This window comes from Salarias fasciatus, chromosome 23 (assembly GCF_902148845.1).
Source record: "Salarias fasciatus chromosome 23, fSalaFa1.1, whole genome shotgun sequence".
NCBI classification, from domain to species: domain Eukaryota; kingdom Metazoa; phylum Chordata; class Actinopteri; order Blenniiformes; family Blenniidae; genus Salarias; species Salarias fasciatus.
The window spans coordinates 25,739,935-25,765,840 of record NC_043766.1 but is presented as its reverse complement, the minus strand read 5'-3'; the positions used below and the strand labels follow the sequence as shown (position 1 = coordinate 25,765,840).

The 25,906-nt window shown below is 42.9% G+C and overlaps 1 protein-coding gene across 2 annotated transcripts in view; it reads right to left on the bottom strand.

Moving 5' to 3' along the window:
• Positions 1 to 23,342, bottom strand: part of LOC115381408 (capping protein, Arp2/3 and myosin-I linker protein 3-like) — a 32,242-nt gene extending 8,900 nt beyond the window's left edge. For both annotated transcript variants that reach the window (XM_030082750.1, XM_030082751.1), the window contains exons 1-29: positions 23,078 to 23,342; positions 19,796 to 19,890; positions 17,010 to 17,060; positions 16,848 to 16,907; positions 15,084 to 15,205; positions 14,823 to 14,917; positions 14,381 to 14,451; positions 14,183 to 14,256; positions 14,033 to 14,108; positions 13,819 to 13,907; positions 12,977 to 13,071; positions 12,304 to 12,390; positions 11,677 to 11,786; positions 11,490 to 11,567; positions 11,295 to 11,371; positions 10,653 to 10,757; positions 10,412 to 10,481; positions 9,142 to 9,223; positions 8,869 to 8,965; positions 8,579 to 8,633; positions 6,945 to 7,117; positions 6,759 to 6,827; positions 6,264 to 6,357; positions 4,495 to 4,593; positions 4,289 to 4,408; positions 4,083 to 4,196; positions 3,830 to 4,005; positions 3,629 to 3,716; positions 3,412 to 3,531 (exon numbers count right to left, since the gene is read on the bottom strand). In XM_030082750.1, the coding sequence (XP_029938610.1) occupies positions 3,412 to 3,531; positions 3,629 to 3,716; positions 3,830 to 4,005; positions 4,083 to 4,196; positions 4,289 to 4,408; positions 4,495 to 4,593; positions 6,264 to 6,357; positions 6,759 to 6,827; positions 6,945 to 7,117; positions 8,579 to 8,633; positions 8,869 to 8,965; positions 9,142 to 9,223; positions 10,412 to 10,481; positions 10,653 to 10,757; positions 11,295 to 11,371; positions 11,490 to 11,567; positions 11,677 to 11,786; positions 12,304 to 12,390; positions 12,977 to 13,071; positions 13,819 to 13,907; positions 14,033 to 14,108; positions 14,183 to 14,256; positions 14,381 to 14,451; positions 14,823 to 14,917; positions 15,084 to 15,205; positions 16,848 to 16,907; positions 17,010 to 17,060; positions 19,796 to 19,890; positions 23,078 to 23,135 (2,700 nt within the window). In that variant the 5' untranslated portion in view covers positions 23,136 to 23,342. The remainder of the gene's footprint in view (positions 1 to 3,411; positions 3,532 to 3,628; positions 3,717 to 3,829; positions 4,006 to 4,082; positions 4,197 to 4,288; positions 4,409 to 4,494; positions 4,594 to 6,263; positions 6,358 to 6,758; positions 6,828 to 6,944; positions 7,118 to 8,578; positions 8,634 to 8,868; positions 8,966 to 9,141; positions 9,224 to 10,411; positions 10,482 to 10,652; positions 10,758 to 11,294; positions 11,372 to 11,489; positions 11,568 to 11,676; positions 11,787 to 12,303; positions 12,391 to 12,976; positions 13,072 to 13,818; positions 13,908 to 14,032; positions 14,109 to 14,182; positions 14,257 to 14,380; positions 14,452 to 14,822; positions 14,918 to 15,083; positions 15,206 to 16,847; positions 16,908 to 17,009; positions 17,061 to 19,795; positions 19,891 to 23,077) is intronic.
• Between the last annotated feature and the right edge of the window lie 2,564 nt (positions 23,343 to 25,906).

Sequence of the window (25,906 nt, the reverse complement as noted above, 5' to 3'; positions counted from 1 at the left end):
TGGAAGAAAGTGATTTACCATACTCAGTGCTGTCTGTTAAACTTACTACACTGCTTTGTGCATATCATGTTAAACTCAGTGCATAAGTGCATTTGGACATGTTTAAATCAATTTTCACAGTTTCTTCAGTGTCTAGAAAGCATGGTGCATGGTTGAACGTGATTTACAATTAGCCTTGTAATAAACTGTAGGTATGTTTGAACCATAATTTTCAATAAACCATTTCCCATGTCCTTTAAGAGCCAGGTGCTGCAACTTGGTGCTTCCCTATTAGTGGGGCAGCAGAGAAGAAGGCTTTTATGCAGAGTTAATGAAGCTACTTGAGCACATCTGACAGCTGCAATTAAGCTCAGGACGGAGGGCAGTCAATTGGAACAAATAAGCTGGGGCTGCTGTGACAGCTCACCTGTCAAAAGTGAAGCAATATACACAATTTCATCAGTTGAGAGGTTAAAGATTGAACTGTTTATGAAGAACAAGCTCCTGGGATCAGGAAATGATTTCAGGAAAACAGTGCAGTGGCACTTTTTGCAGTTTTAAACACTCAGTAAACACTGAGTAACTCTTTAAATACGGGCAAACACTTGCTATTTGAACTTTTTCTTTCTCTCCATCTTCATTGCCTGCTAGAATACGTACTGTCAAAATGCTAATAGGTTTGAAAAGCATATGAAATTCAATTAAATTCAATTCGGCTTTATTTATATCAGGCCTGATATACACAGCCAGTTCTAGGCAGTTTTACGGAGGAAAAACCCAACAATTCCACATGACTGTAGAAAGACTCCCTTTCAAAAGGAAGAAACCTGCAGAACCAGGCTCCGAGGAGGAGAGCCCTGCAGAGCCAGGCTCCGAGGTGGAGACCTTCTGCTATTCCAGTTGGGGTGAGGGGACAGGAAGAGAGAAAAGGAGAGGGCCGACAGATGGAGGGGAGGAATTTGGAACCAGGCTACAGTAGGCACGTTTACATGGACCACGTATAAGTGGATTGTACGTGGAGCGGATTGTAAAATGTGTCATGTAAACGACCGAGTGGATCCGCTTCACTCGGAGCGGATTGTAATTTGGAGCCGATTGTATGAGGTGGTCTACGCCGATTGACAATCCGCTCCGTGTCCCTTATAAACGAGCCTGACAGCGGAGCGGATTGAACTGGGGGAGTGTTTGTTCTGCGCATGCCTTCCCTCATATGTAGTGACATGTGATGTGCCAGTAAACGGGAAGCAGCACAGTCAAAAAACCAGCAGAGAAAGCCACGTGATTGAAAAACACTTTTTTAGTAAAAAACCCCGACAGAAAAAAACATTGGAGAGGCGAGATGGAACCAAATCGCGCAATAGCGAGTTGTATAAAGAGCTCTATAGCAGAATACAAGCGATCGCCGGCTGGTGTTATGGATTAACTGGTTCCCGTGTTAACGAATGACGGCGGAGGTCCCAAACCGGCGGAGTGAGGCTACAGTAGTTTCAGTCAAACTGTTCCCTTTCAAATAAAAAAAATAAATTAAATAAAGCTAAAAGTACAATTGAAAGACAGAAATGTAGCTAGTGACAAACTTTGTCTGTTCCACAATGTGCTAGGATTTACTTTAATAAATGCCAAAAAGCAAGAAACAGAAATAAAACAGGAAAAAGCTGAACGCGGATCTGCCATTTGAAAAGATTTAAAATACGGAATTTTTTTATGAGTTTTTTTTTGGTAAATTAATTAGGATTTTCTTTATATGTAGTTTTTTTGTTTGTTTGTTTGTTTGTTTGTTTTCAGCCAAGAATACTAATTATTCATGCATAAATCTATATGCTGCTTTATATAACTTAGGGGCATGAGATACTGGAGCCGATCCCACTCACCTTATGGGAAGGGCAAGCTACACCCTTGACATACTTCCACTCCGTCACAGTGCAAACGCAACACAGATGATTCCAGACACTCACATTCATATATTCGAGTAATTCAGAGTCATTAATTAACCTCTTGTTGTGTGGGAGGAAGCTGGAGTAGCTGGAGAAAACCCACGCGCACACACATAAAAACATTCCCCTGGTCAGATTCGCACTTAGGACATTATTTTTATGATGTGAATGTGCTAAACACTACACTGGCCCACTGTGCAGCTGAGTATCAAATATACGAGTTTTAAAATGTAAACAGTCAACACTGGGCTTCAACCACTCCAATAAGTGGAAATTTCTAAAGGGCAAAACACAGTTAATAGACAATCAATTATATCTTTAAGTATTATGAGAGCGTCTCCAGGAGGAGCTGCAGCCTTTTTAAATGTTTGACCTTTAACGGTAGTGTTGCCGTCAGGAAAGCCAGCATGCTGTCTTAAATGTCAAAACCCAGAGGACAAGAAAAACAAAACAAAACAAAAAAAGCACTTTGATTCTTATAAAGTTTTGTTTAAAGTTAAAAGTAAATGACATTTTGTTTTCTGTGTTGTAGTAATCAGAATGAACAATATGATAAACAAGGAGGGAAGCATGTGCTTCATTTGAGCAGCGAAGCCACTGATGCACGTGTGATTTAGGATGACAAACATGTGGTGCTGCAATTATGGAGCCGAGCACAAAACTCCTAAAACAATCCAGGTGTCCATGTCAGATAAAAAATTAAACTGGGGTCTGGGATTGGAAAAAATGAGGGAGTTGCATGAATATTTTCTCCATGCTGAAATCCAATTGAAAAGCTCCTCAGAGACAATACAAAGGCAGAGAGAAGCATAACGTCGTTTTCTTTTTCTGCATTTTTTTTTCTACATTTCTGTTGAGATATTGGTTGAGGGATAATGTTAAACCTTAGCAAAGTCCTTGTATCTTTAAAATAATCAAACTCAAATATCTACAGGAAAAAAAAGCTGCAATGAAAGGTTGGACTGCAAATGTTAGAGAATTAAATTATATGAAGACGGAGTCTGTGGCTGTGAGACCATTAAAAGACCCTGTAGAACCATTAGAACCTGCAGTACTGAATGAACTGGCACTCAGAAAGTCACAAAACATGCTTAATGGCAATTAAAGAAAATAGGATGAGGCGCTGCATTAAATAAGATTAACCTATCCAGACAACCATCCTCTACACCCTTTTTATCCGCCTTGGTTGCAGGCAGTTGACTCAGATGAAAGTATCGTCGGAAGATCACAGACAGCTACATTCAGACCCGCACATCATTTAGGGTCAACCTGAAATGCCTGTTGTCTTATGAAAGAAAGCTACAGTATCTGGAAAAACCCCAAATGCATAGGAAAAAAAAAACCATGCAAACTCCACATAAAGGAGAATGACACTGAACCATGGTTTTCTTACCATGAGGAATAGACCATGAGGCTCTCAAATAAGATGCAAAAACTATGATTCACTGGGAGTCAGTCCAAGAGAAGGAGAAAAACACATCTTTATGTGGGCACTCACTATGCTGGTGCCGAGTTCCTCGTCTGTGATGTCCAGAGAGTCTCTGTGCCTGTTAAATCTCCAGCCTGTCCCGTCTTCACACGTCTCTTCCCAGCATTTAACATGCGACACCTGCCGGGTCTGAGACAGACGGTCCTCTTAAAACCTTTTGACATACACTCACTCATTCAATATGTGTCTCCTGCGCTGGGCTTCACAGTGAGCGCCTTGTTTTTACCAGGGTCTTATGAGTGGCGTAGAGCTCCTGCAGGATTTGGTCCACGATGGAGTTGGTGAGATAGGAAACCACGGACAGCTTTACTTCCCTGCAAAAGATTAAGGGGAGACAGACGGGAAGCAGTGTAGTAAAAGTGAGAGCAAATCAATAACCTGCTCATCAAATTCAGATTTATTGTTGCAGCTCGATCCTTTGTCTTACTCCAAGGCTCGATGAATGTCCTGCGCCGCTCGCTCCATGAGGGCAGTGCGGATGGCAGAGCGAGGGATGGACACGCGCTCGGAGACGGAGGAGAGGGAAGGACTTAATCTTTCTGCCGCGGAAGAGGATAAAGGACACAGCTCGCGACAGAGAGACACCATCGAGTCGACAATCACCTGCAGATGAACGCCAGTCATAAGCAACTCCACCATCTGCTGTGGGTCACGGGGGTCAAACAGGGTTTGGGTTCTACCTGCAGTTCCTTGTCTGCGGCTTTGGCAAGTTCGCCAGCCAGAGAGTCCAGCCTTTGGCGCACGGGCCCGTCCACAGAGAGCACATGAGCCAGCTCGCACAGTGAAGGGTAGAGCTAAGAGCGCCGGGGAGAGCGAGGAAGGGGTTCATTCAAATTCAGTACAACGCCGATGCAAAGACCACACTCATGCATTTCACATCACTCACCGCACGAGAGTTCCTGGCCTCTTTTAGCACTTGTTTAGCAGCTTGAATCTCCTCCATCTCTCCAATGCTTTTTAACAAACACACCTGCTGCTGGACACGCACACACAGGCGCTCCATCACCTTGGAAACAGACAGGCGAGGGATTGTTACTGGTGCAAACAGTCATAAAACATACGCAGAGACGAGTGCACACAGATGAGCTCCACCTGCTCGGCAGTGCTGGTCACCAGGCCCTGGTGCAGCCGCAGAGCCTGTCTCTGAGAGAAGCGCTGGGTCTGGTTGTTCCTGACCAGAGCCCGCTGGATCTGTACGACAGGGCGGAATAAGACAGCCGTAACAGCATCAAAGTACCCGGCATGGAAGTAACCAGGAAAACAGGGAGAAGATAAACAGAGAATATGAGGTAAGAGTTGCAGGAAGCAGATTGGAGAAAAGAGCAATAAGCAGAGAAAAGGCTGATGTGATATTATTATTATTATTTGTCTTCTATTTCTGAGCCTCAGTTTTCGAACTCTGATAACAGTATAAAACCTTCCCAAGAACCAGGAGGACAAGCAGTTCTTTTTTTTTATTAGTCTTTTATCATTTACTTTGATTTCTTCCATGAAGGGTGTTTTAAATTAAAATGAGCCTCAGTAGCAAACACGTAATCTTTACTTAGGTACTGATTATTATTATTATTATTATTATTTATTGGCTGTCAATTTTAATCGCGATTAATCAATTGAGGTCTGCCAATTGGGTCAAAGAAAAGAACTAGAGGATAATAGTGTTTTTTCCTGACATTGGGACCGATTTATGAGGATTAGATTCTTCATTGCAATTAATCTCAACTTTAAAAAAGTTAATTGTTGACAGTTCTCCATGAATTAATCATGATTAATTGCGATCAATGCGATTAAATTGCGATCAATGCGATTAAAACTGACAGCACTAATTTTTTTACATTTCATAAAACTAAATATAGAAATTTACAAATTTATTCTTAATCCCACCCCTCAAAGGAAAATAAAAATAAATCCATACCAGCTGGGAGAATGCAATTAGGTTCATTAGATTCATCACATGAAACTCTATTTCTTTATCTATGAGTATATTTGCATGACATTATTTAGACGTCCTTGATATGAAAAGGATTTTAAGGAGTTATTTTGTGACTTTGAATTTAGTTTGGAGTCCTACCATATATCATACTATCAGTCTTCATAATTACCTTACCCTCCGCCTTCAGCCTTGTAGTGGGGTTGTAAAATATAGTTTAGTCCTCAAATACATAAAATTTGAAGTCAACTAGGCCAGGCCAATAAAATAATCGTATCACCAACAAAACTATTTTTTTCTCTGTCTTATCAGTGTAAAAAACAAAACAAAATCAACAAAACAAAAAATGTTTACCCAAAATTTTTATATTTATTACAGTTTTTTCAATTCTCAGGGAATAAAAGTGTAATCTGAAACTATGAGACAGACTAATGTTCAGTTGGATTTCAGGGAACAATATTTTTGCATAATTTTTCTTTTTATCCATCACGCTCGGTGCAACGCCACGCTCTTCCTTTTTCAGGACCAACAACGTACGTAGCTTTTACTGTAACATCGGTGTTCTCTCTGCAGTTAACATCGCTGCCATTCTGTTGCTTCCTCTACTTTTATAAACATACTGTGACCCCAGTGGACAAAGCAGGAACAGCATTTATACAGTTTCTCTTACACTTACACATACCTTTAAGAGGGAAAAGTTTAAACAGACAGTCCTGGTTAACTTGGTTAATATTTCTGTCAATATTTTTAGCACCACTCACCACAACATTTCAGAATCCTATATGAAAAACTAATTCTGAGAAGCAGCTAATCATCTGCTAATCTCGCAATGGTCGTATGTTTTAGTACGTCTAATTTAAATGCCGCTTTCAACCTGAAGACTCTCCTGAATTTTCTTTGACAATTGTCACGACGACTGGTTTCCGATGCCAACCTTGGTTAGTGCCTGCTCTGTCCTCTCGGGGGCGCTGCGGTACGCTTGGCTGATGTCGCTTAGTGGTAGAGGCATGTACTGCAAGGTGAAATTACTGAGAAAGGGTAGATAAAGAGAGAAGGGAGGAGCAGAGGAAGGGTGTAGTTATTGAGGGAGGCTGTGCTGGACTAAAAAGAGAAAATAAAGTGGGTTACACATTCCAAGGTTAGTTAAGGTTAATATTCCCACCGGAAAGATCTCTTTCCAAAAATATTCCTTGGGCGCCGCACGATGAATGAGTAAGACTTTGATCTTTGCTGCCATGTCATATCTAGCCTAGAGGTGGGCCTGGACTATTTAAGATAGCAGAGCGGAAACCAGCAATCTGCAGCTCACATTGTAAATTTTGACATGGTTAGATGCTATAAAACAGAAGGTAGCCAGGGCTCATAAAATCAGTAGATAGTAATACAAATATATTCATGGCAGATGAGGACGGTGTTTTAACGTTCTTACTGTTCAAGCGCGCGGGCCACATCGAGGAATCCGGTTGCGGAGGTGTTATTGCGATCCCATGTCACACTCCTGCAGGGCAGCGTTGTGAGTTGCACAGAATACAGAAACCTCGTCACGAAGGACAAGTCCCTGCAAATACTGCAAAAAACACAGATCTACGTCCGCGCTTCACATTGTCTCCTTCACCTGAGCGTGGTGTTGATCTGCAGAGCTTTGCTCAGCATCTTGGCCCCGATGTCGTCCATGTTGTTCCCACTTAAGTCCACTTTCCTCAGGCAGGTGTTGCTGCCCAGCGCGTTCACCAGCACAGTGCCCCGAGAGCGCAGGCGCGAGTCGGACAGCGACAGCGACTGGAGGGCCTGCATAGAGAGTGGAATTATATATGTGAGCTTCATGTATGAGAGTGAGAGTTGGCTGGGGGGCTTTTAGAAATGAATGACCTGTCCCCACCCCCCCCAAAAAAAAACGAGAACATAATTTCAAGGAGGGAAGGGAGGGTGAATTGAAGTGCAGTGAAATTTACTGCATAGTGAAGTGACACCTCAACAGCATGTCTTTACATGCTGTGTGCTTGAATTATTTACATTATGTGTGTGTCGTGATATAGACACGGTGCCCGCAGTGTTAACAGAGGAACAGTAATAATTGATGATACAGTGGCACATCTACAGTGAAACATCATGCAAAAATAATGTGTCCACAGCTCTGGGTGGATTTTATCTGCAAGCAATAACTGTGACAGAGATTTCTTTTTAAAAAACTGCAACATGCAGAATTGGAGTTTTGTTTTTTTTATTTTTGTGAAAAATGAAGCAAGTTCATTTTTCTTCATTTTCATATTGAATTCATACCAATATTTTCTACCAAATTTAGGTGAATTGGTGCTGGCTGTGGGAGACTGTGTGTATATGTGTGCGTGCGTGTGTGTTTATGTGTGTGTATGTGTGTGTGTACGCCCAGCCCTTCGCCCAGTCAGCCGGGATGAGCTCCAGCTGACTACGAAGTGGAAAAAGCAGAGTATGTGGGCTGTGCCGTCTCAGACAACCTGTGGGAAGCCGGGTGTCACAAAGAACGTCGCGGGATTACCCTGCACTCACAAAGATAAGTGTTAGTCTAGCTTTTTGTGGAACATTAATTTGTCTGCATAATGAGAAAGAAGTGTTGTTGTCATCCTAACACATTCCAGCTCTTTTTTTTTACCTACTAAAAACACCATATGTGTTTTCAGTCTGTTCTTTTATGACACTTGATTCAGATCAGAATCGGAAGCTGACTGGCTCAGTGAGCGCTTTGAACATTGGAAAACAGATTTACTATTCTAAATTAAAGACAACACAAACAGCACATAAGTCATTTTAAAGTTTTGCTTGAAGGGCTGATGTTGCCTAAATGAAAGCACAGTCCATGTAAACCGCAGCGTGCCGCCTTATGTGATAACGTGTAAACAGCATTATCTTCCTTATGAATTGCCAACTTAAGTCAAGTAATATTATTAGAGCTTCATATATGGCATTTCCTTTCACAGCCATTCGTTAATAAAATAAAAACAAACTACAGACAAATAGCAAAATGTTAAAACATCAATAGAAACTCATCTGTGATTCATCACAGTCACAGACTGCAAAAAAGGCATGATTCAGTTTTACACTCTTTGCCTTTCAGGGTGATTTCTTTTGTATTTTGTTGTGTATAATATGAGGATTACTATTTTGTCTGTGCAGCTCATTTACATTTTTTTCCTACAAATCTGCTTGTTTGTCATCAAGTCACTAAACAGAGCACCAAACAGTATGTTTTTGTAGAATATTTTAATCACTCACACATTCCTCCTCCTGTATGAGCTGAACCAGCTTCTGCAAGACTTCATCCAGAACCCTGCAGACACGAACACAGAGACGAGGCTGGATGAGCTGGCACGAGTCACTTCCTACCGCTCACGAGCTGTTTGCCTGAGGAGCGGCAGCCGTTTATGAAAACAGAAGTAAAATCACAGATGTGTATTCAAGCTGGTGTACTCAGTGCGTTGCATGCTGGCATTCGACACACTGACAAAAACACAGAAGTCCCAGAAACAGTTGCTGTAAAGCGGGGCATAGAGCAGCCACAGCACCTGTTTTTCAGGTTGAAGTTCTTGCCCAGATGAAGGTTTTTGAGGGAGGGGTGTCTGGAGAGGGCTGGCAGTACTGTGAGCAGATCTGCATCGAGACCTGTCAACGCGAACACACACACACACACACACACACACATACACACACACACACACACACACACACAGACGCAGAGCTCAATATGGCACGACCCATTAGCCACACGCTCAAACCTCTCCTACCCAAGGGCGAAAAGTCAAGGTCACAGCGTGGTGTGCTGCAGCGCACCGCCGTACCGTTGTCAGAAATATCCAAAGTGCCGATGGACGAGACTCGGGGGAACAGTTCCTGGATAACAGCGGCTCCTGCAGACCTGAGCTGGTTAGAGAAAGAGAGGGAGAGACAAAGGGGAGAACGCAAATGTGCACCGATATGAATCCGAGTCGAGTTGAGTTTCAGTCTTTTGGGAATTGTTATTTTTCCACAGTAGGGCAAAATTATGGATGCTCTTATTTGTCGCTACACGCAGTTGGAAGACGGTTCAACAGTGAGCTTTGCTGTGTTTGTGATTTGCAACAACTCTGCTCCGCGGTATGGAAAACACTTTCTGCTCCATGGGCCTTTGTACTTGTTAGCTTAACATTTTACACGTACACAGTGCAGAAAACTCGATGATTTGTACAAGTTCTTTTTGCAGTGAGAACGAAAGATGCAGGAAGAAATCAGTTTTATGATCCCCTCAAAGCCAGACCTGCCGGATTTATTTTGTATGCCTCTGACAATTTTATTTTCTGCAACTTAAATCAAAATTATGTTTTGGCCACCTTGTATGCGTCATTTGTTAAGTTTTTCTTTTACCCTTTAGCACTGTTATTACCAAAGAAAATATACAGCTCCTTAGCTGTTACAAGCTCTGCAACGTTAACTAGAAGCTAATTTAATGTTGGAGGTGATTTGGTGGTGGGCAGATGGGGCTTTGTGGGTTTGCCAAGAGCCAGACTTGTACAGCGCACCGCCTACAGTCATTAGATCCATTGTCTGCTTTAATGTATTGATTAAGGCAGCTGTGTTTAAATGATCTGGCTGTGTTCATCACTGACAGTCAGCGATATACAATCATCCAGGGTCATTTTGAGGATGTGCAAGAGCAAAACATGCACTCATAAAAACACAACATCTCTAAGGTCAAGGCAAAATGTTGCAATCCACCCCCGGCGGCTCATTGTGGGATAAGTGAGTGATATAAGAAATGTTAACTAAAAAAAAACATTAAAAAATGCTACATCAACGCAATGGATTTAATTATGAATAACACAGCTGCCACAACTTTGCAGAATCAAGCTGTGAGTACTATAATCATGGCAGAGCTGGTATCTGGGATTTTTCGGCTTTTGTACAGTGGGCGGCAGCTGAGTCACGTCATCCATCTTTATATACGGTCTTTGGCACTGTCACTATGCGTGAACCTCTTTCTGTGGGGCGCCAGCGCAGCTGCCGCTGTGCCGCTAATAGCTGCTAAAGCAACGCTTTGAAAAATCCAATGTGGATGTGAAGACGAGTACCTACCTCACAGCTGCTGATATCCAGGTGAAGGTCATTGATATGAGGATTGGAGGTTAACCCCGTCAGTAGAGCCCTGTGGAGGCAGGTAGAACAGAAGTGACTGACGAGCAAAAGACGAGGAGAGGGAGCCGACAAGACCCCACTGGCACCGCTGAGCACATGCTTCCCATCAGCCTTCATTGTGCACGACTCGGGATGAAAGGAAGCAGCAACGGGGAGAGAATAAGAGGCGACGTGCAGGTACCTCAGAACATCGGGGGGCAGCTTCATAGAGGCCAGGCTGACATGAGTGAGGCTGAAGGCAGAGCTGAAGAACTGACGGAACAATGGCAGCGTGTCCTTCACTTTCCTATTGGATGAGAAAACAGAAGAGGGAGCAAAGGGGGCATATGTGAGGATGAAGAGGAAATACAGAGAGTGAGTGGCCACACACAGCCGATGAAGTCACTCTGTTGACACGCCTTGGTAAACATGAGAGCAGCGTCGAGTGTGGAGCGCCGTCTCAGAATGAGAAATCCGAGTGCATATTGCTTTGGAGTAAGAGAAGGGAGCGCGCGGGGTCAAATGATAGATAGCTCCGCTAAAATATTCATGAGCCTTATCTATGCAGACAGCGCAGAGAGTCTTGGTTTTAAACGGCAGCCGACACACCCACAGAGAGGAAATACAATGTTCCAGTGATTCCCACAAAGCTCGTTTCGCATTTCCCATTAGGCAAGAGATGCAATGCAAATGACAATGATTTACAAAAAAAAGAAAGAATGGGAAGATAGAAGACGTGAGAAGGAAAGATGAGGCCTTTAGGGCGAAATAAGGGTGATGCTGCCCCAGATTTGAAATTTGCAGCTGATTTGATCATTTAAGTAATCTTTAAGACATGACTAACCTGTGGGAGAAGGAATTTTTGGAAAGATTCAGAAAGGAGAGATCAGCGCAACACCCCCTCAGAAGAGCCCCAAATAGCTGCATGAGACACAGGGTGGAAACAGTTAATCTGAGCGGAGAGCTGCGCAGACAGAAATGTATTTCTTTTTCATGTTAGACGTAAACATTCAATCATATCCCATCATTAAATACTCACTGAATCAACAGAGCAGTCTGTGCCCGACAGATCCAAATGAACAAGGCAGTTGGGCTGAGACAAGAAGAGATACAAGTTCTGCCAAGAGAAAATAGAAAAGAGAGGCTTCGCGTTAGACTGGAAAAGTGGTGCGGAAACGGAGCAGTGTGTGCGCTTTTGTTTCCAGATCTTGTTTGTGCTGTCTGACCGAGGCATCCTCCCCCGAGAGGACCCCGGGGTTCTTGCTCAGGTCCAGGTGCAGCAGGGAGTTGGAGTACTCATCGCTGGAGCACAGCGCCTGAGAGAGCGACACCACTCCTGAGAGAGGGAGGGAGGGGTGCGAATGGACAAAATGATACAGCGAGAAACAGGAGGAGGGGTGAAAGTTGTGCAATATTAAAACACAGAACGCTCAGAAAACATTTTGTGTCCTTACATTATTCATACACGTCTCGGAGCAGCGAGGATCAGTGGATGTTATGGGAAGCAGCGCAGCTGCAATGTAATATTTAAATTTTCCACCGGGTTCATGGAAAGATGAGACGGTAACAGGAGACGAGCTGCCTGCAGGGCGGCGTATTACTTCATAAGTCAATACGGAGACATAGCAGGGCCAAAACATGAAACAAAACTCTTGAGGGGGGGATTATCTCAGTCTCTGGATGGCTGGTGCGTCCTGACCCTGAGCTGTAAGAGCTGCAGGTGAAGTCAACTAGAACTATTTCTGTGGGCTCCTTTCTTGAATGGTAGTAAATATTGCATACTGTCTTCTCTTCTCTGACTGGAATGGAGTGAAGGATAGAAGGACAGAAAAGTGAGTGGGAAAGATTTTAACCTTTGGAGGTGAGTGAAGTCTTGGAGAGGTTGAGGAGCCGCAGTCCCTTGCTGAGACGACACACCTGCTGAATTAGATTGGACACACCTGCAACAAGGGAACAAGAAAAGTAAATAAAAAATATGTGAAGTCATCTTTTAGCTCACTTTTAGGATGGATTAGTTCATGTCGAGATGCAAAAGCCTCAGGCATAAATGTTCATTTGTTTGTCTCAGTTTTGTGGATGAAATGCTTGTTACAAGTCTCAAGGGAGTTTCTTCAAATTCTCACTCGGAGATGAATTTGACCCATTTTCTAACAGGCCAAACATTTTTCTAAAATCTTCTCAGTTTGAATGTACATCTAATTAGGTTTTGAATCATGTTACCTACCGTTTCTATGTGCATGTTCAGATAATGGTGATTAAAATTTGAATTTTGCAAAACAGCAAAAGTCAAACCAAAGATACCAACCACATAATACGTCGAAAACATAAAGCAAAGTGGTTGTATTGCATGATATGCATGATATTAGTAGACCTTTTTTTATTTAATTAAACATTTTTCAGTGAACCCTTAGGCTGGTCAGAAACCACCAAAGGTCTGGTCTTGAAAGACTTAGAACAGCTGAATAGAATTTTAACATGAAGCTTGCAGGAATCTGAAACTGAAGGGAAAGCAGCGTCTGGCCATACCTTGGTTGTCCAGTGAGTTGTGGGCCAAGTTGAGAGAGTGGATAACAGAAGCAGGGTTCTCAGAAAGAGCGGCTGACATCTTCTGTGGGAAATCTCTGTGAAAGGAAGCCACCATTAAAACAAACAAACAAATAAACAAACAAAAAAATGCAACTAACTTGGAATAATTTTTCACTAATAAACTGACACTGGTTGTTTGATTTGTTAATAAAGTAAATCGTATGTTCTCCCTGGGCCTGATTTTTTTTTATTTCAGTACTTTCCGCATCAGCTGGTGTCTGAAAATTGACTGGGGTGTGTGACTGTGTCTCTTTGTGTTGACTGATTGACTTGTTGTGTACAGTGTTAGCTGGATGACACTTGTGACCCGAGTCTGTCTGATGCAGGTACGAGAGATGTATGAATACTACTTATCGTTTTTATTGCTTGAATTTTGTTTGGTGTGTTATAAGGTTTTGAACAGCCCGAGGGGATGCCTTTGATATATCCTTCTGTCTGTCTTGCGGTCCCAACACAAAGATATCTAACTCAGAGAGAGCAGGCAGCACATTGTGATAGTTTTTGTACCACTACTGAAAGTAAAGGTTCCACACATTCCCTGAAGGAATTTGGCTCTACGTTTTTATAAAGTGAGGAATTTCTAAAAGTTATTAAAAGAAAGTTCTGCAGGCGACAGAGTCTAAGATAAGTTGACTTTGAAGTTTTCAACATGAGTCAATGCTCCTAAATACCATTTTCTGTATTCTTGGAAATTAACTTCACTTTTCATCTTGGGTTTGTATCACAGGTCATCCTATTAAAAAATAAACACACACGATTTAAACAATATAATTGAAACTCACGATTTTAACCCAGCGTTCTCCAGAGTGATCTCCTCCAGACTGGAGGATTTGCTGATTGTATGCAGGACTTGCTCTGTGACCTCTGAACCCTATTGTGAAAAAACAAACAAACACAGAACACCAACTAAATATCAAACTTTGCAACATCTTTTAGTTTCATGTTCAAAACCTGTTTTGAAACACCGCAATATGCACGGGAAATGTTTATACATACAATGCGGAGGTCTTTGCAGTACAGCTTGGTGAACCAGGTATTGTATGCCATTGATGCAACAATCACTGCCAAGTCCCTGCAAGCAAATTAAGTATGAAGCAAACAACGTCCTGCACTCTGCTGAAGTCTTCACTGGCCTCTGATCCTCACCTACTCTCCAGATGACTGAAGTCCAGCAGGTTAAACTCTCGATTGTCCTGGGAGTGGTAGATGGTGTCCACATCCTAGGAGCAACATTATCCATGAGCCAGTTTGCTGCAGCGTACAACCCCCTCATTTAGCGCACAGGGCTATAGGTAACACTCAAAAGCACTCACAGCGATACAGGCACAGTCCCACAGCTCTTACCCACTGCACTTCCTCCTTGCAGCTGATGCCATTATAGTCGCACAAAGCAGCATAGGTCTCCGAGAAGCCTCCTGAGAGAAGCGGGCGGGGAGGAAAAAAAAAAACAAAAAAAAAAAAAACACAGACACGCACAAAAAAGAAGAAGAAAAGAATCAGAGATGATGTGAACAGCTGCTTCCTTCAGCAGTAAAGGCAAAGAATCTGAAGAAAATGCACACAGAAGCATTTGTTCAAATTATCAATCTTTTATTTGTGTGACAGCACTAAAAAGAACATCTGGGAGAACATTTGTGAAGCATGTGTGCCAACTTCCTCTTGAATCTGCCAAGTGCCGTACACACTAATGTGTGTGTGTGTGTGTGTGTGTGTGTGTGTGTTTGTGTGGCTGCAAGAGTATGCATGTGTGCAAATTCCCCATGTTTGATGATAATGTCTCTGTTACCACAAGCCCTCTGGGTCTCCACTGAAGTTTCAGAGCTGGGTGAATACTTCCTGCTGCCCTCAGAAAGGTCACTGTCTGAATGACAGATGGAAGGACTGTAAACATAAAAGAAACGCCAATACTGTTAGGAAACATCTATCATTTCAAAATTGCCTCTTAAAGGTCATTCTTTTTCCATCTTTTCTGATGATCCAAAACAGCTCAGAGACATATAAATTTTTCTTTCCACCTGATTATACTGTGTGAGACTGTGACACTTACGCAAATATGGAGTTGTTGAATATTCGAGACAGAGCGAAATTGATTTGGCTGACCACATGGTTCAGGTGCTCACGAGACTCGAACCTCAGGGAGTAGCTGGACTTGTCGGTGTCGATAATAACCTGCACGGGAAATGAGACTGTAAGAGACTGATGGCCACCGTAATATTGGTGCTTTAAGAAGGACGACACTCTCTTTCACTAGCTTTTCATGTTGTCACAGTCAGTCTGAGGTGCTTTACGGGAAGAGTTAAAACTATTGGCAACTGCACCAATAATGATCGTATATGAGCCTCAAGCTACATTGTGTAACAGAATAGAAAAGAGTAGAATACAATAATTTAGAACTGACTGTATGGTGTAAGAAACAACGAGTAGCTGTTTAGCAGTTCTGGCTGGCAGTGAAAAGTAAAAGAAAAAAAAAATCTGTTCAGTAAGAATATTTAGTTTAAATGAGATTTAAGGCATTGGGGACTGAAGCTGCTCTTTGGTCTCTTTGTAGATGTTTTTGAAACAGCCTGTATCTCCTTCAGAGGGCAACAGATTAAACGGGTGATATTTCCCTGTATGAATTAAATGCACTCTTGTTAATACCAAACAATGTAATAAAATAAATTGTCACATCTTCCTAAATCACCCACTGCAAGAGACAAAGGCACATTCATACCTAACAGTATCTAACATAACAACGTCTCAACAACAAAGATCCACAACCTCCAAGGTGCGGTCTATACTATATTTTCTCCTGTGGCTCCACATTCACTAACACCATGTAGCTTCTGTGCTGCAAATAGAGTTGTGTGAAAAGTAACAATATTAAATGACTGTTGTAATAATTTGGAGATACGAGATCTAAAAAACACGTAGTAGTGAAATAAAACAGGCACAGTGCTGCAGTGGGTTTTTGGAAGAGCATGCGTGAAGATTTTTTGTGTACTTTTTCTTGCAATCCTAACAAATTCATGTTTCTTGGGTCAGTGAAACTGAACGTTTTGTGAGTGTGTGGGTGAATTGTTTGTCTCAATTTATCGGTCAGCCCTGAGATGAACTGTTGATCAGTTCAAAGTCCATCCTGTACTGGCTGGGACAGGCTCAAGGCCTTCAAAAGAAAGATAAACCATAGAAATCACCAATTTTAGGTTATTTTTAAATTGTTAGTGTCTCCTTGGTCCATGGCCATGGTACAGCAGTGACTGTTCAAACATAATGAGAACATAATTCCCTCATGGTGTCTTTTGTGCAGGACTGTCTGGAATCCAAAGTTACTGGAAAGGTTTTGACTGAAACACAAGTGTTCATCAGACTGAGATGCTTGTTGGAATATAAAAAGTTGATCATGAATGTTGTTTCACTGTCTGGGCTAAAATATGAACTCAGAAATGGGTCCTGCCAGTCGTGACTGAGGGAGATTGGGGGAAAAAGAAGAAGCAAAACCAGTGACGAAGGCCTCACTTTAAGCCACAGGTTGTCAAATAAACATTCAGAAATAGTTCAACTTTGAAAAGAAATTCAGCAACAAATAAAAGTATTAAAATCCCCTCCCTTATGCCGCAGAAAGCTAGAGTAATGTTTCTATTAATCCCCAAAGAGTTGTCATCACAAACAGAACTGAACAGGATTGAAAGAAGAGTCCTGAGCTGTAATAAATGTCCTGATTCTGCCTTGAAGGCCGAAGTGATGTAACCGCTGCATTATACAATTGTACAGGCTATTTAGCTGTAACCATGGAGTGCCTACAGACTCCTCCGTCACTGTGGAAACTCACCTGGTGATCAGGCTGAGAATTCAAAGCTCGAATCTCCAAGAAGTTGAATGTGGTCTCTACCTGTAGTTCAAAGACAGTCGATGGAGTCAAGACCTCAGACGGCATCCCGACACTTTAAACCTCATTGCGTTCTTTAATTTGGGAAAGAGTTGTGAGCGGTACCTTAGCAGGAACCTTCGGCGCCAGGAAGTAGAGACGCCATGTTGTCAGGACCTAAATAATAAAAAAAAAAATGTGAATTAAGACTACGGAAAAGTTCTCACGCTCTCTGCAGGCGGAAGACCGGGGAGTTTCAAGGTAATGATAAAAAGGAGTATTTCTGTATTGATCCAGCTAAAAGGTTTCTATATCAGAGGCACATTGTCTCACATTAACAGATTAACATCCTGCCTTACAGACTGTAGGATTCAGACACGTTGCAATGTTTCCGTGCCGATCCCACAAGAGTATTATTCTGAATGGCATGACTTCTGTGGTGGTGAAATAAAAAAATGACAAAACATTTAAGACGGGACACACTGTGCATAGTTACATTATCTCTTTTGGCTGCAAATCATGTCCTTGTGTTTTTAATTTTAAAACTCAAAGACAGCAATACCTAAATGTTCTCCAGCCTTCAAGCCACAGGATCTACGCAAAATGCAGAAATGCTGGTCATGCTGGGTCAGCATGCAAAACAACTTTTTTTGCAGTGCTGTTTTTGTTAATTTGTGTTCTATGGAGAATGAAATCATTTTCAGTTCAGTGCAAAGTTAATAGGAGTTTGAACGTGACCGGCAATCTGAAAGCAAATTCAGGGCTTATTTGTGAAACTGCAACCAAACGAGCAAACGCAGCATTTCTGTTCTTGCACCCACTTATTTTCAGCATGAAGCCATCGTGACGTGCAGTTCTTGGGCAGATCTGATCCTAATTATAACGCTTTTTCATGAAGTGTCAATTTCTCCTTTTTATGTGCAAACACATCTTCAGAAAAGCCAGCATCCCTCTCCACCAAGACAAAGAGCAGTGATTCTTTGGCATTTTACCGCTCGCCACCAGCCCCTGAGTACTGCCCTCTGCTCTTTTTCTTCTTCTCTTCTGCACCGTCGCTCCCAATCATTTACTCCATTCTCTCTGATGACCCCACTAAAACACTCCCCGAGGACAAGGTCTACCCCCCATCACCCCTCCTCCACTCCACTCCACCCTGTGTGTCTTTCCCCAAAGAAAAGCAGTAATTAAATTACAGCTCTCCCACTCTGCTGTTGCACGTATCAGAGAGACGCGCTTGACACGGGCTTGTCTGAAGCACACGTCGATAGCCTCTCGCACCCATGCGGCGAGTGAGGTGTCTAAAATTGCAGTCGTTCAAAATTAAAAATGTGCACGAGAGAGGGTGAGAGAGCAGGGCGTGCTCCTCATTTCAAAGATTGAAGGATTCATTAGAAAAACCAGATTGTATCACATTACGGTGACGAGTTTGGGTGGTCGGGAGAGTGCGCTCACGTAAACGGGAGTAACTCACACTGATGCGGACGCAGAAATAAAGAGACTGTTGTGAGAGAGCGGCCACACGCATCAGGCGCACCGCGGCATACAATTATGCGGGAGTGTGGATAAATGACAGATATTTAAATCTTGTTTATTTTGACAATTTTAGTGAAGCCTCTGAGAGAAATTGTGGACATAAAGTTGTGTAACCTGCAGTGATTCAACAAAAACTGCGAATTATCACAACAGCAAGCTCAAGCTCATCCAAGTCCTGACAAACCCAATCTTTTTGGGGAGCATGGAACAACAGAACCTCGCCACTATTAAACTCCTCTTTCCCCTCGCCAAACTCAACACGTTTGATCAAACTCCAATCTACTTTTCCATCTTCTACGTATGAACCCAGCAGGAGAGAGACCTCTTTCTTTCCCTTTCAGCTTTTAAAGAGGAAGCAGTAAATGAGACATGAACTGGAAAGGAATTATTGGAAAGATGTTTCTGGCAGATCGACATATCAAAGTGCCTGAATATCAAAAGCTCTACATGCAGAAACTCTCCTAACTGCCCATCCTCAACACGTGACACATCATTAAAGCATTCGCAGAGAAGAAGCACTGCTCAGTGAGGACGGAGACGACTGTTTCGCGAAAGCTCATTTTGCTCCGAGAGAGGTTTGCTGAATAGGAGTTAGTTAAACAGTACAGAAAACTGCACCAGTTTCACTGCGTGTGCACTGGGAATTGTATTAAATTCTGCTAATACAGACATGTGGTTTTGCTGCTGCACTTAAAGAAGCTCTCAATCAATTAAACCTGCTCTTCAGTGGGCGTGTATGTTCCCCTCGTGGACGAGCTCCTGCACAGAAGCACATACTGAGGAAGTGAATACTGTTGGCTGTAATCCAGGGTCTAAGCGAACCTCCAGTCCACAGTGTGAGAGCTGATCGGCCCAGATTTTATTCTGATAGATAGCTGTCCGAGCCTCCCTCGCTCAAATAGAGATTTTATATCTCTGCCCAACGCCATCTGATGAAAGAACCAAAGAATCAAAGGCTGTGAGCTGCTTGCCTCAGCCTCTCCTCCCCCACGGCCTCCGCCATGGGCCGCGCACCACCCAGAGGAATCCAGAGCCCCTCCCACAGACACCCGGCTCTCTCGCCAGTGTTCATCCTGCCAAGCTGCCAACTGTGGTCACAAGTTGAAGTCCAGCAGTTGTAATTCAGTTACCACCGCAGTGATTACTTACAAAGGCAAGACGCTAACTCTCAATGTTGGGCTGCAAACATCTTCAGCCTCAGCTTTTACAGACCTCAACACAGCGACTCTCAGAATCCAACACCACAGTACAGGTGACCATCTCAGCCGCGGTACATGCACGATGCATGCATTTGGATGCTTATGTGGCATGATTTGCACTGTTTGTCTTCTTTAGCATCTCAGCAGAGGCCAGTTAGAAGAGGAAAAAGCTCAACTTACCAGGATCCTGTCCTCTGTTTTGCCATTTTTGGTATCAAGCTTAATTCCTCGAATTAACTTAATGGATGCTTTGTCAACGATCTTCTTGATGCTCTCTGTGAAGAAAAACCACAGTGTAAAGATGTATTCATGTTATTTTCCTTTTTCACTCTTTAAAGGTGCATTAACGAGTTTTTCAACTTCAAAAATACTTATTTTCCATCATAAATATGTTACACATGTTTAATGATGTGTACAATGTGCCCTGACATATTCATTACAAGTACCTCTAACAGCGCTAAATTGTCACTTGAAAGCTGCAGTGCCGGTCCGGCACCAGCATTTTTTTGGGGAGAATTTGAAAGGAATGATGTAATGCGCGCTCCGGCTGGCCTGATTGAGTTAAGTTTCGTTTTGTCCGCCATTACTCCGCCAGATGCTTAGTGAGCAACAACTGAGCAGGATCTTCCTGAAAGTAAGAAAAGACTGGCTTCCAGCACTGCCACAGCTCCAGTACAGACTCCACCAGGTAAAAGAAACCTAAATCTTGAGCGCTACTAAAAGAGTGAGGAAGGAGTTCCTCTCTTCCGTGCACGCAAGCCACAGGCACAAGTTTTTCACTAAGCTGCATTATGCCCAAGGCCTGCAGGGGGCGCTGTTTCGCATAAAACGTGCAAACTCCTTAAGGCACCTTTAAAGAATAACCATTTATTTTCACACTTTAAACAATTGTCTAAAAATAAGTTTCTTTTTTTTTGGCTTGCAGTGACACTTCAAACTAAGCTATAAGTATAAGTAATCAGATTTATTTTTTTGAGTGCAATTACACAGCTTAGATGTATGAATAAAATTCATTGTGTATGCTTTATGAGCCCAGCTGTCTCTGCACAAACATTTTACACAGCTGAAACTGCTTAAAGGATTACAGCGGAAGGGAAATGTTTTTAGAAACCTGCATGTTGTGGTATATTAGGTAAACAGTAGCTGCTAATGGCAAGGAGCTAATAAAAGATGCAGGCGAAATATGATGCACACTCATTCCAAAGGAATCGCTGGAGAAATCAATCCCATTGACCACTGGGTGGACAGACCTGCATCAACAGCTTCATCTCAAAACTGAGAGAAAGGTCAAGCGTATAGTTTTATTCTGCATGCAAAGCTGAGACATTGCAGACAACATTGCACACACATAAATAGAGTTAAACAAAGAGGTTATTTTACTTCAGCGAAATCATTGGCAGAGATATGCGAGTGATTTCTCTCCAAGTTTAACATCATGCTCCGCATATGTTTCATAATCTTGATGTATCATCAAAATATGCTTCCTTGCCACTTTATCCTTCACAGGGGCAGCATGACACATTAGAGCATCAGTGTCCATGATTCACTGAGAAGCGTTCCTGTCAAACAGCATTACTGTTGGTGTTGCGACCCCTGACTTGCGTACAGTGCACAACGCGCCCGCTGCACCCGAGGTAGCGTCTCACAGGGTGAGAACACGGAGCACCGGCACACGATCACAGAAACACACAGTTGCTGGCAGGAATTACATGATTCAGCATCTCAATTACTGACGCTGCACAGCATCCTGACTGACTGGTTTATGAGGAAATCGATCCTAAAGCTGCAATGGTGGGATTTGCTACTACATTTGAAGAATTCACAGTGGATGGTGCAGCAACCATTTCTTTTTTATGGAGACTTTTATTCATGATTTCAGGGGCACATCAGCCTTCATAAGGCAGAGTTAGAGAGAAGCACATTTGATCGCATTTTCACATTTACCTGTGATTTCTGTTTAACGCTACTGAGCATCTAATAGGGAATTTCAACTTTTTAATTTCTATTGTTTTTCACAGACACAGGCAAAATATCTATTTAGAGGTGAACCTGTACTGCACATTTTCAATGTGTCATTGTTCTAACACAAGTCTTAACGAAGATCATTGCCAAGCTCCTCAAAAGGAGCTACTTCTAGCAATCACGTGTTTGCAAAAGAGTCACTTAAACATGCAGGACAGTGAGCTTCAGGGAGCACATCTGAACATAACTGCTTTTAACAGGGAGATCCAATTTTTTTGAATTAGGAAAAAGTTGTACCACACATTATGAGTACGACAGATTTGCAATGGCGCTCACAAATGAATACATGTCAAACCCCAACCAGCAATTCAAGGTACCTCTCACTTTTTAACACTTTAACCCATTCCTTACTGTGATTAGAGCACTGAATGAAGAAGCTGCAGGCAAAAGACCAAACACCAAGCTGACAACAACCTAAAATGTGTCCAAAGAGCAAATATTTCAGTAATTTTCTGGTGACCTTGTGCAGGCCCGCAGGCCACCAGGTGCTCCTCCTGTCAGTCAGTGCAGGCAGGGCAGCAGGAGGCGGTGCAGCCGCTCCGCAGGTAACTGAATGAAGAGGCAGGGATTCCACTGGATTAATCATCACAGTGCGCCTAATAGAGCCATTAGGAGTAATTAACGCAGCGGCAGAGTCCCTGCTACCCCGAGCATGTGTGCGCGTGCACGAGAGTGAATTTTAGAGGCACTAGTGTGCTGCGACTTTCACGTTTGTATAAGCTGTTGCTGTTGTGAGGAGGGAAAGGGGGTGGGGGCGTATTTGTGCATTATGTTGCGCTTTAGGGGTTAGTCTACCATGCATTGTTTTTTTTTTTTCTTGGGTTGGCTTGGATAAGGTGAACATCTGCCTACTGTACATCAGCCCCTCTTTTCACTTTCACACTCACGAAAGCACGCACACACGCAATCACTATAGCGCTCAGGTTGATTGGCTGCAGGAAAATAAAGATTTTAACAGAAATACTCAAAAGGGAAAGAGAGTTACAGGGGGTGAAACAGCCCAGCGAAACTGGCACACTGGTAAAAACGTGCATGGATACAAAATGGTATCACACCCAGAGTCCACACCATTATTCTCACAACGCCCCTTTCCCTCTCTGGCCTAAGGCTGGGGGGGTTTTATTACCTGATCCTCCCCCAGGGGCAGACTTAAAGCAAGGCACGCTCTATTCCTCTTACTGTAAATAATGCATCTGCACGTTGACTACCTGGCACGCGGAGCGCGAGACCACGGACGCCCCGAGGAGCTGTAGGACAAAATATACAAGGTGTAGCTCATGACAATCAGCCCGATGCGTCTGCTTCGCTTGCAGCCTCCGACTGCCGCGCGGAGGAAACGCATCCCGGAGACTGGCCGCACGCGCACCGGGGACCGCCGCGGCTCCGTGCCGCAACGAGGCGCGAAGCAAAGCAAGCATGCGGCAGTCCGTCTGTACCCACCTGTGATATCCTTGCTCACACTAACGAAACCAAAGGCAGTGATCTCTTTAGTAGCCATGTCTGTTCCTTTCTCCTATTTCCACCCCTCCTCCTCTTCCTCTCCTCCACCACCTCCCCACAGGCTCCCTCTCCCTCTCCTCCTCTCTGTCTCCCCCCCTCTATTTCGCTCAGAAATGGACAAAAAGGATGGTCTCTCTCCCAGGCATTCCACTAGAGCATCCGACCGTCCGACGCACTTCCTGGAAGAAACCCTGAATGTTGGGGAGGCTGGATGTGGGAGAGAGGGAGGTGGAGGGAGGGACGATGATGGAGAGGAGGCGGGGATCACAGAGGGATAATGAGGCGGCTGTAGTTACCTGTGAGAGTACGGAGCGCAAGTTTGGAGGCGCACTCACACTACCGAGCAAAGGGCTCTGTTACTGAAGAAAAGAAAAAAAAACTGAAAGATTTTTCTGACTTTTTCGTCTTGGTTTCAGTTTTTGGTTCAACTGATACTCATAAAGAGCTGGAGGGCTGGAGTGAGTTTGTTCTCCACACTAACCAAAGCAATGTTTATCTTCACACTAAAATGTGAGTAAATGTGCTGGGTAACACTTTTGATTCATGAGCTCCTGAGTTTGCACGTTCTGTCTGTACATCCACCGTCATGACTCTTAGAATGCTTGTGGTCATTTGTGAGATTGTGTTTAATTGTCAACAAGTGATGAACTGGAGAACTGGAGATTATTAGTTAGATGGATCCGGTGTGTTTGATAACTCTCTCTTGTACTTTTAGCTCAACGTCGTCCTTCAGAGAATCTCTCTGGGTTAGAATGACAGCCCACCATCGATCATTACTGTCACAGCCTTCAGCTCACTTTCTGCCTTAAACAGGCCATTATAAACTCTTTAAAGGCTTCACTACAGTCCACAGCTTGAAGTGCTTGTAATTTGACACCAGTCTCATGACAGTTTGAGCTAATGGCCTGTAGAGGAGGACATTATGAAGACATTTTGAGCAAGCTGACTTGGTAAATTAGTGCATTTTACTGTTTGAGCAGTCTCACTGGGCCTCATATGATATTTCAAATCCCATGCACACACCCAGGGTGACTGCTGCCATGCAAGACGCTTGCACAACTCAGTAACTTGATCAATGACAAATTGATAAGGCGACCTGAAGGCCCTGGAACCTACAGCATTTCGATTGGAAGACAACCTGTCTGAGATTTCTCAAGCATGCAAGTGACTCCGATAATATGACATTTTGTGGAAGTTAAATCAATATTCAGCTTTGACAAAATAAATTTGTGACAAACAGTCACAGACAAAAACAGGTAACTTCATGTGTTCACCATTGAATGGTAAAATATGAAAAGAACACAGTAAAAGCAATACTGTGACATGTTTGCTCATGAAAAACAAAGCATAAAGTATAAATTAATGGTGTGGAAAGTAAAGACATGAGTTGGAGTTTTGAGAAATCCATTTGATTCAGATTTAGTTGCTTTCAATCTTTGCATGTTCACGCTGCGGGTTTTTTATTTGATTGTGTCCCAAGAAAACCAAGTGAAGCTGCTTTCAGTTATTACACTCCTCACCTGTGGAAAAAACCTCCCGAATAACTGAGGACTTCTGACACACTCACTTGTTTTAAAATCAACCTTTAAACATTTGGTAAAGATTTCCCATAAAATAAAGAAATGCTCCCCCTTTCATTTACTATATTTCAATAAAGTCTTTGATATATGCATTGTTACTTTTATACTTCTCCTACTTGCTATTATATTTCCTTTCTTTGAATGTATTTCTGTTTTTTTATTGTTTTTATTGTATGAACGTTATACAATATTGTATTCTTTGCAATGGCTTGTGTCTGTAATATTAATAAATGTGTAACCCCACCATGTCTCGCCTTGTGTTTTCCATTTGTTGGATTGCTGGCCTGTCCAGGATGAACCCTGTTTTTTATAATCATTGTCAGCTGTGGTTGGCTCAGTCCCCCTCATGACCCTCAGTTGGATGAAGCAAATTAAGGGAAGGCATCATCAAACTTATGGCTCATTAGCCATAAGTTGTCAGGAAAATCTTTTGAAAATAGACTATAGACAGTCCCAAGGCTGTGAAGACAATTAAGTCAGAATTACAAATGTCAGTGTGCTGAAGGCACTGGAGGACCACTCTGCTTCTCTTAGGATCATGGTCTCTGGGGTCATGAATGTCAGTACACAGTTGTGCACTAGCCCCGTGGATGTTTCGCACAACCAAAGCTGGTATTGGCAGTAGATTAAGACTCTGTGGAGTAGCAAAATGATTACAATTCATCCTTTAGGTGCCATGTATATTCATACCAAACTTGATGGCAGTTCATCCCATTTCCTGCTGAGCTATTCCATTGTGGACTGAACCGCTGGACTGAGCTGCAGGCGGGCTGGAAACTAATTGGCTGGGAGTTGAGATTTCCCTTAATTAATATAGCAAAAGTTTATCTGCCTGCGACTGGCTGGATTATAGTGAGTAAAATGAAATGCAACACAAAGACTAAATGAGCATTCACATCTGCAGCAACTGGGCAGAAGAGGAGGATATAAATAGAGCAGACGAGTGACAGCATCAAGTCAATCAAAGACAAAAAAAAACAGCAAGAGAAACAACTGATTTTACAGTTTGTGAGATCACATGAAAACAAGAATAGAGAAACAGTCGCGCTGATGGTAAATATGGTATTCTGTGGTTTAAACCCCCGTCCCTGCCTTTTGGCATGGAAGTCTCATGCCTGATGGCTCCACCTGTTAGAGCACACAGGAAGGAAATGTCCCCACCTAGATCTGCATCTCTGCCACTGGGTAT